At 46.7% G+C, this 10,578-nt stretch overlaps 1 protein-coding gene across 1 annotated transcript; it reads left to right on the forward strand.

Annotated features, from left to right (window-relative positions):
* Window positions 1-8,136: 8,136 nt before the first annotated feature.
* FJX1 (four-jointed box kinase 1) lies at window positions 8,137-10,227 on the forward strand. Its single transcript, XM_082270591.1, has one exon. It carries the CDS (start codon window positions 8,588-8,590, stop codon window positions 9,740-9,742), a length of 1,155 nt encoding a protein of 384 aa, XP_082126717.1. The 5' UTR covers window positions 8,137-8,587; the 3' UTR covers window positions 9,743-10,227.
* The last annotated feature ends 351 nt before the right edge of the window (window positions 10,228-10,578 follow it).

The raw sequence follows: 10,578 nt of genomic DNA on the forward strand, positions 1-10,578 counted from the left end.
CTTGGATGGATGTCCACCAAGCCAACGTAGGTGTGATAGTAAGGTGTCCACCAACATTTGGCTGTACAGTGTAATTTATATAAAAAATAAAGAGGTGGGAGGAGCTTTAAGAACCCCAAAAATATGAGAACATCCAAAACGCCAAGCTGGGTAAAATAGAGCCAAGGACCATGCTGTGGAAGTCTCACTACTGGGAAGAGAAAGGAACAAGTGGCTGAGCCCACCAGACTTCATCTATAAGCAGCATATCACTTTCTGGTTGGACTAAATTGTGGGAGGCTAAAGCACTATTTGGCTGTCTTCAAGGGCAACTAATCAGCGCCTTTGTGTCACACAGGGCCATAGCAAAGAAACAGACTTGGATCTGAAGTCTGAAGTTGGTGGCACCCCAGATGAGCCCACATTGGCTGATAACTATTTCAGCACTGGGGTTTTCATAACCAGGCAGCAGATCTAAAATTTTGTAACATATTAAGGGTGGTTGCTTTATTAATTTATGTAAAACCAGCATGTAAAAATGCCTATGCGGGGGCTTGCATAATCTAGGACCTGAGGACATATAAACTGGTCCGAGTTTGACGTCACCTTGCTCCGTCTCCAGGCGTTACGCCACACCCCACATGGCTTCGTTAGGAAGTAACTTTACCATCTTTTACCGAAACATTAACTGTTACTTCCTGACGAAGCCACATGAGGTGTGGCATAACGCGTGAAGGTAGAGCCAGGTGACGTCAACTCCGGACGCAGGTATTAGTGTCAGGGAAATAATCGCCGCTTTGCGGCCAGTGAACATTCCAGGCGAGTGCGCATGCGCGGGAGCGCGTCTGCGCGTGCACGTATGCGTTCCGGCGCGGCGCGCGTGCGTCAAGACGCACAGCCCACCAGCCCAGCCCCTACATAAGGATCACTCTCGGCTCCATCCGGCACTAGCTTCCTTTACCTGTGCCCTGTGAATTTGTCCTGCTTCCTTGTTGTGACCCGGCTTGCCTTCTGACCTGTTTGATCCTGCTCCTGTGTTTTGACCTTTGGCTCGCCTGACCATCCTTACTCTTGTTGACCTCCTGCCTGATTACCAGTGTATCGACCTCGGCTTGCTCAACAGACTTGCTTCTGCTTACCCCTCCGGCCACGGCACCCCGCTTTGCTTGACCAGTTACCTGCCTTACCTTGGACTGACAACCCGTGTATGACCCCCGGCCTGGCCTTCACTACCGCACAGCTTGATTCCATTGAAGTTACTGAACATTATCCCGGATATCCTTCTGAACCATCCACCTGTACTCCACAAGCATCCTGTGCTCCTTGGGACGCGTCACCTCCTGTTCCAACTCCAGGGGTGATTCGCACCGAGCTGCAAGGGAAGCCCTCTCAGCACTTCGGCCTCTACTAAGATACCTGACAATTAGTTTAGCAGCGCAAGCACATTTACTGTATATTTAGCTTTTATGCATTGTGGGAACACAATTCATGTTTGCAGCAGCTTTGTTTATTTATTTATTTATTTATTTATTTATTTATTTTGCACCTCTCTTTTTATTTCTGTTGCAGCAGCGCGCAGCATCACTGGGTTACACTAAAATAATGTAGTGAAAATGGAATGGTTTTAATTAAGAATGGTATTAGCTTAAGGGGGCACAGAGGAACCAATAAATGCAAAAGATAAACCAAATAAACTTCAACTTTAACTATTTAAACCACACTGAGTAAATAATAAAGCTGAAAAATGTTTTTTTTTTTTTTAAGCAGAGGGTGTGGTAGAATAAAATTACACAGTGCTTGTCATCTGGTGTTTTTTGCATTCGCAGTAACATTATGGTGTGATTAGGCTTCTGGGGGAACATAGTCATTACAGCTGTCACTAAGGAAAATTTCCATGATGGGATAATTTACTCAGCAACTAAGATGTCAGTCAATTGTGTTGCTGACTTCTGTATGTTAGAGGCAATTCCTTTCAGTATCGAGCCCCAGCGCAGAGGTCCCCGAAGTGGTAGCTTACAGTGGCACAAACCCCTTTAAACTGGAACTCCAACCAAAACCTCTGTTGGGTGTTTATTGTTGCCTGTGACACCATTGGAAACATTTCCTTCACTTCCTGTCCCGGTGTCATGCAGCCACCAGGAAAGTGAGAAGAAATATTCCCAATGGGGACACAAAGGCACATCTGAGGTCTGAAGCCTTCAGCATGGGGTGGGGGTCCGAAAGAGACAGAGAAGAGGGAGAGCGGGAGGGGGGCCGAGTTGCTGCACCATGGGCCTCTAGGTTGTATTTGCCCCCTGGGCCAAAAGTTGCCAGTCAGCCCCTGGTCTAAACTCTTCTAAGTTTTGGCTGCATTTCTCCTTTAAGACCCCCTTCACACCTCCCCAGTGTCTTGCAGTGTATTACTACACATGTGTTGCATTAACCACTTGCCCTGAGATTTACCCCCCTTCTAGACCAGGCCATATTTTGCAATACAGCACTTGTGCCGTCATGCAACGATGTACCCAAATACAATTTATGTCCTTTTTTTCCCACATAGAGTTTTCTTTTGGTGGTATTTGATCACCTGTGCGATTTTTATTTTTTGCGCTATAAACAAAAAAAAAAAAACAGACAATTTTGAGAAAACAAAAATAATATTTCTTACTTTCTGCTATAAAACTTATCCAATAAAAAAAATGGAAAAAAAAATCTAATTTCTTCATCATTTTAGGCCAATTTGTATTCTGCTACATATTTTTGGTAAAAAAAAAAAAAATCTTAATAAGCGTATTTTGATTGGTTTGCACATAAGTTATAGCGTCTACAAACTAGGGGACAAATTTATGAAATTTTTATTTTAGATTTTTTTTTACTAGTAATGGCGGCGATCAGCAATTTATGGCTGGACTGTAACATTGTGGCGGACAGATCTGACACTAGCCCCGTACACACGTACCGAATGTCGGCCGAACGATCGGCCGTCTTTAGTCCGGTGCTGTCCTGTCGGTAGAAAAGTGCTAAAGACTGCACACGAATTTTGTCGGCCAACAACAGCCGACTGCAGAAGTGATGTCATGTGATGGTTAACTTTCCGCGTGTTTTTTCTTCTCTGAGCATGCCCAGTCTTGCTAATCTGCTGTTTGTCAGCCGAATTCTGTACTGACTGGCGAACAATCGGCAGTTCTGGTGACGGCCAACAAAAATTTTATAGCCTGCACACCCGATTCTGTTCGGCCGAAAAGTCGCAGTCAGTTGTCGGAAGCATCATACTAACAAGCCGACAATCGGCCGATCGTTCGGCGGCCGAATATTTACGGCCGACAATCGCTACGTGTGTACGGGCCTTATGGGACACTTTTTGGGGATCAGTGACAATACAGTGATCAGTGCTAAAAATATGCACTGTCACTGTCAGGACCGCTGATAAGTACAGCCAGCCCTCCTGTACTGAGTCCATGCCCCATCAGTTTAAAAGGGGGGTCCAGGCACCTGCTGAGCAGGAGGGCCGGCTGTACTGTCGTATTGCAGACACAGATCCTGTTCTTCCTCTCCCTGTAGCGCTGCCAGCTTCTCCTCTTTTTACCCCCTCCGGCTGCACTGCAAGGAGATTAGTTCTAGCACATGTGCCCTTTCCTTCTGCTGTCGGGGTCCCCCTGTGTCCCAGTCTCCCCCCCACCCCCCTCCGCAGCTCTGCCAGCAGCTGCTGCAGGCACACTAAGGATGTAATTTACTGGCCCCTTCCTTTCCTAAATGAACACAGTGAGTGATCGGTTCCAATCAATCCTGTGTCTATTCATCACCAAAGCATAGTGAACTGTGTTTACTATGCTTCCGTTTGTGAATGTGCAGGAAGCCTCAGAGGGCTTCCTATTCATTCATCTGTGCTGCTGAGTCTGTAGAGAATGGGAATGATAAATTTATGTTCTCAGTCACTTTCGGCCTGGGGGGGGGGGGGCTGTCAAATAGACTGTATGGGGCCCCATGATTTCTAACAGCAGCCCCTGGTCACTGTACTAATGACACTGGCAGGGAAGGGGTTAACATCAGGGGCAATCAAAGGGTTAAATGCGTTCTTAGGGAGTGCTTACTAACTGTGGGGGAGGTGCTTGTACTGTGAGAAGGCAGAGATCTGTGTTCCTACTTAGCAGAAACACAGGATCAGTGCCTTCCGTTGTCACAGAACGGTAATCTGCCTTGTTTGCATAGGCAGATCACTGTTCTGCCTGTCTCCCTAACGATCGCCGGGTCCCGGCGGACATCGCGTCCGCCTGGAGTCGCTGATTGGCTCCCGCTGAGTCCAATCACAGTGGGACCGGGTTGCGGGCGGTGCGCGTGCGCACCCTAGACCCGGAAGTGCAAAATCAAGTCCAGGTATGTGATTCTGCACAGGGGAGCTGCTTTGCCACCGTATATATAAAGAATACAGTCGGCCAGCGGTGGTGTGAAGGGTAAAGGCATATGTATTAAAGTAAAGTTTTACACTACCAGGAGAATGTGCTGATCCATCTTTTTTCGGATTTATATTTGTGGCGTGGAAGGAACACATATTGTGCACGTTATTGGAGGTTTGATGGATCTCAGGGAGAGGGGTGAGCTGACCATTAATAATTTTTCCTGATAAATGTTTGCTGAAGCTTGCTTAGTCTGTGTAATACTACAGCCAGCACTCCCATTAAGATCCGTACTCAGTGTTCCCAGAGCTGAAGGGTGCCTGGAGCTAAGCAGCTGTTCCTGGCTTCGTGTGATTTCAGTGCAGAAGAAAGGGTTAAAGGACAACTTAAAGAGCAAATAAATACCCCTGCAGTGGTGCCCCCCCCAACCCCCCATAACTTTAAGGGTTAAAGCCCAACTCTAGGAAACCTAAACATTTTCCTTTGCAGTTGGGATGTGCCTGTACTGCAAGGGTTAAATGCTCATTTCTGTCTAGTTCAGGGGTCTCCAAACTGACCGGACGCGGCCCTTTGCTTGCTTTTATCCGGCCATTGGGGATCTATTTTATTCACTGACAAAAACAATGGAGCACAATTCCCCCCACTGACACCAATGAAGGGCCACAAATCCTACCAATGACAACAACAATGGGGCACAATTTCGCCCAATGACACCAACAATGTGGCCCAATGACACCAATGATAGAGAACAATTCCTCCCAATGACCCCAATGAAGTGGCCCAATGACACCAACAATGGGGCACAATTCCTCCCAATGACACCACCGCTGGGGCACAGTTTCTCCCAATGACACCAAAGAAGTGGCCCAGTGACACCAATGATGGGACACAATTCCTCCCAATGTCACCAACAAAGTGGCTCAATGACATCAACGATGTGGCACAATTCCTCCCAATGACACCAATGATGGGTAACATTTTCTCCCAATGACACCAACAAAGTGGCTCAGTGACACCAACGATGGGGCACAATTCCTCCCAATGTCACCAAGGAAGTGGCTCAATGACACCAACGATGGGGCACAATTCCTCCCAATGACACCAATGACGGGGTACATTTCCTCCCAATGTAACCAACAAAGTGGCTCAGTGACACCAACGATGGGGCACAATTCCTCTCAATGACACCAATGAAGTGGCTCAATGAAACCAATGATGGGGCACAATTCCTCCCAATGACACCAACAATGGGGCACAATTGCTCCCAATGACACCAACAAAGTGGCTCAGTAACACCAACAATGGGGCACAATTCCTCCCAATGACACCAACGATGGGGCACAATTCATCCCAATGACAACAACAATGGGGCACAATTCCTCCCAATGACACCAACGATGGGGCACAATTCATCCCAATGACAACAACAATGGGGCACAATGACACGAATGATGGAGAACAATTCTTCCCAATTACACCAATGAAGTGGCCCAATGACACCAACGATGGGGCACAATTGCTCCCAATGACACCAACAAAGTAGCTCAGTAACACCAACAATGGGGCACAATTCCTCCCAATGACACCAACTATGGGGCACAATTCATCCCAATGACACCAACGATGGAGCACAATTCATCCCAATGACATCAACAATGGAGCCAAATGACACCAATGATGGAGAACAATTCCCCCCACTGACACCAATGAAGGGGCACAAATGCTCCCAATTTTTTCAGCTTCAGCGTTTTTAGCTTTTTTTTTTTTTTTCAAGACTATACTCCCACAAAAGCTTATAGCTCAAAAACATTGATAAACGCCAAATAGCCGTGTTTTTCGCTGTGTATTTTTTTAATATTTTCAGCTGTAGCATTTTTTAGCTTTTTTTTTTTTTTTTTTTTTTTATAGCAAAACTATACTATATAGCTTATAGCTCAGAAACCTTAATAAATGCCAAATAACTGAGTTTTTCAGAGTTTTTTTTTTTTTCGTGTTTGTTAGCTTTTTTTTTTTTCAAGACTATACTCCCACAAAAGCTTATGGCTCAAAATGTTGAGCCATAATATGTATGTAAGATGTATAGCACTGATTACTGTAGTAATGTCACTGGTAACCCCAAAAGTGTCAAAAATGTCAGTCAAGGGTCCGATCTGTCCGCCGCAATGTCGCAGTACCACAAAAAAAATCGCAGATCGCCGTCATTGCGCGTTAAAAAAAAAACACCAAAAATGACAGAAATCTTTCCCTTAGTTAGTAAACGCAATAACTTTTGCGCAAACCAATCAAAATACACTTATTGTGATTTTTTTTAGCAAACCTATGTAGCAGAAAACAAATTGGCCAGAAATGTTAAAAAATTTTGATTTTTACATTTCTTTTTTGGGATTTTCATATAAAAAAAATGTGAAAAATATTGTTATTTTTGCAAAATTGACGCTCTTTTTTTGTTTAGAGCGCAAAAAGTAAAAATCGCACAGGTGATCAAATACCACCAAAAGAAAGCTCTGTTTGTGGGAAAAAAGGGACATCAAATATGTTTAGGTACAGCGTCGCACGACCGCGCAATTGTCCGTTAAAGTCACGCAGTGCCGAATCGCAAAAAAGGCCCTGGTCAGGAAGGTGGTAAAATCTTCCGGGGCTTAAGTGGTTAAAGTAACGCAGTGCCGAATCGCAAAATAGGGCATGGTGAGGAAGGGGGTAAAATCTTCTGGTCTTAAAGTGGATAAAAATACACTCACTGAGAATTTTTTTGTCAAAGACATGTCGCTAAATACATTTTGGCCAAAAATAAAGCCCAAAATGAATATATTGGATATTTTTTAACAGTCAAAGTAGAAAATGTCAATTTTTCGCAAAATTGTTGCTCTTTTTTTATTAATATAGCAAAAAATAAAAAGCGCAGAGGTGATCACATACCACCATAAGAAAGCTCTGTTTGTGTGAAGAAAAAGGACATAAATTTAGTTTGGGTACAGCGTTGCACGACCGCGCAATTGTCCGTTAAAGTCGCGCAGTGCCAAGTTGATAAAAGTGGCCTGGTCATTGAGCAGCCAAATCTTCCGGGGCTAAAGTAGTTAAAACTCCTCAGCGGCAGATACAATGTAACAACTTCTGTAACAAAATATTTAGTAACTTCCCCTTCTATTTACAAATAAATGTAACAACAAAAAGATCTGCTGGGAACAGAAGCTGCAGTTCCACCGTGCGGGCAGATGGGGGAGCTCGCGGACCACAGTCTGCCAACACTCAGTTCTGCAAGGCAGATCCAGTTGCAGGAGGGTCCTAATTAGGAGATACATGGAGGGGGATTAGGAAGCTGCATAAGTGACCCCTTTGCCTGACCCTTTCAGAGCAGGTGGGCTTGCAGGACAACCCAGTGGCTGCATGACTTACCAAAGAGAGCGCATTAACCCTTCCCTGCCTAGACCATAGGCTGAGAAATGAGACCAGCCCAGTGCAATGTGCTCTATTAAATCTAATAAAAGCAAATAATAAAGGATGTTTATATTGCATGCTAACCTTTGTATTAGCACAATTGCTTTACCGGCTAATTGCAGCTTTGATGGGCTGATTACATTCTGAGATCCCTGTGCCTTGTAGAAGTAAATATTATGTAGATTGCAGTATTTATTCTATTCGATTGTCACACATGTGGAGTTCTGAAGAATGCTGTCTGAGCTTATCCTAAGGGACCCAAGACTCTGCCCCTTTAAGAGGCGGAGCTGAAGGGGGGGTCACAGGGGGGGGCTGGGAGGGTGTGGGAATATTCCTCATCTGGAAGATACAAAGCTAACGCTTCTCACAGCAGATCAGGAGAAGAGAGGGAGAGGAGATCTGGTTGTGTGATGGGATCCTAGGGTGACTGGTCCTCCTCTCTGCCCACAGCATGGTGCCCACCCCTGGCCCTGGCACCTCTGACCACTGCAAGGAGCTGCTCACAACTTTCTAGAACCTGGGGACCCTGGAAGGTGGCATGAAGACCTCAGCAACTGTGGACAAAGAGCCCAACATGTGCCTAAGGAGGGATGCCTAGGACACAAAGATCTGCTGGATGGACCCTCTACAATGTGCCCAGGCAGGGGAATGTGCGACACCTACCCTGGACAGAGACCTACCTTAAATGATGGCCAGCGGACCAAGGATTTCCCCCTTTTTACAGATACAGAGGAAGTGCCCATCGAATAAGTGCCCTGTGCCCTCAGGGTCATTGTGACTGTACCAAGCGCCTAGCTAGGATGAGGACTGCTCTGGCACTGGTCACTTCAGGGGTGCTCCTGGTAATAGGGGGGGTCTTCTGGCTAAGGAAAGACCCTCATCCTGTGGAGCAGCCTGAGCATCTCCATCAAAGATCCCCTAGGGCACTGCGCCTGCCTGCCCTACACCCGCATACTCCACCAGTTACTGAGGGACATACCCAGGGGGCATCTCCAGGGCAGGGGAACCCAGAGAACCGGTCACAGCCTAGCCTTTCCCTGGAGCAGGGCATCTACTGGCCACAGGCACTGGAGAGGGCACTGCCCCAAGGCTTTACAGATGAATACTCTCAGCGTTGGCAGCAATTTGCCCGCAATGCCAGCGTGGTGACCCTGGAGAGAGGCTGCGGGCGCAGCACCAACCGACTGGCAACCTTATCAGATGGCAGCAAAGCCTGCATACGGTATGGCATCAACCCTGAACAGATCCAGGGGGAAGTCCTCTCCTTCTACCTATCTCGTTTGCTGGGGCTGCCAGCCGTGCCACCCTGTGTCCTCTCCAAAGTGGGCAGCACGCAGTGGGCACTGGCTGAGTTGGGAGGCACAGGTTGGGCATCAGGTGCCTTGGTCACCATCACCCCTTGGCTGCACAACCTCAGCTCGGTCTTGCCACCCCTTGCCCTGCGAGCTGAGGATGGCAAACTGCGTCCCCTGCTGGAGGAATTGCACTCAGGGCAAACTGGCATGGTGGAGCTGGCACAGTGGGGCGACTTGATCCTCTTTGATTACCTGACTGCCAACTTTGACCGGCTGGTGAGCAATCTTTTCAGCCTCCAGTGGGATCCTCGGGTCATGTTGCGAGGAACTAACAACCTCCATCGTTCTCCAGATGGCACCTTGGTTTTGTTGGATAACGAGGCCGGGCTGGCACATGGGTACAGGGTTCGGGACACCTGGGACAAATACAACAAGGAGCTGCTGGCTACAGTGTGCCTGTTCCGCAGGGGCTTGGTGCGGAAATTGCGGGAGCTGTACTTTGGGCAGCGCACCGCGGAGGAGCTGCACGCGCTGTACTTGGCAGGGGAACCGCTGGCCGCGGAGCTCGGCTTATTAACTGAGTCGGAGGCACAAGTCTTACAAGACAGAGTGGGACTTCTCTATAGACATATACAGAGCTGCCAGGACAGGTACAGCTGATAAAAGTGGATCTAGAACCTAAAGGGTAACATTTGTCGGAAACTTTCTTGTAGGACACTGCCCTGAAAAGCAGATAAAGTTTAAAAATCAGTTGTTTTTTATAAAATCTTACTAACTTTGTTACCTGTAAAGAGATGCTTGTACTACTGATTGACCTGTCTGAAGAGTAACACTTCCAAGAGCAATGATGTGCAGCAACCAATCAGAAATCACCTTCTCTCCTTCTTATGCCTCAATGCAAATGAAGGGTGAAATTTGATTGGTCGATATGAGTTAGGACACTTTGCACATGGCGGTTGCACTTTGTACTGCTTTGTACTAGCTTTATTTAATAACACTGTGCGAACAGCAAGGAAGTGCCATTAGCCGTAGCAACCAATCAGAAACCAGCGATAACTAAAAGCTGATTTTTGTTTCTTGCTGTGAAATGGCATTTCATGCTTTTTGCATTCTTATTGATGATATTTGTACAGGTTAAAAGTGTATTGTGGTTGGAAATGGACCGAAGCTGGCCATACACATGTAGATAGGTGCGGATGGACGGACGAATTGCCCGCTGCGGTTATGATATTTTGACAGCCGGTGTTCTGCCGAAAGCTCCCAACTCACCAAAATTTCCAACCACTTCACTTCCGGTGACTCTACCGCAGGACCAATTGGAGATTTTGACCACTTGGTGTTTTCTCAGAACACCGGCAGCCTGTACACTCCGATACACGCTATAATGAGCACACATTTTTAGTCCGCCCGCTAGTAACCAACAACATGGCCACCTCCAAGGCAGGGACAATGCCAAGGGGTCAAAATCTCCAGTTTTTCCTGTTGTAGAGTCACCG

This window comes from Pelophylax lessonae (genome assembly GCF_965119305.1).
Source record: "Pelophylax lessonae genome assembly, chromosome: 10".
NCBI lineage: Eukaryota > Metazoa > Chordata > Amphibia > Anura > Ranidae > Pelophylax > Pelophylax lessonae.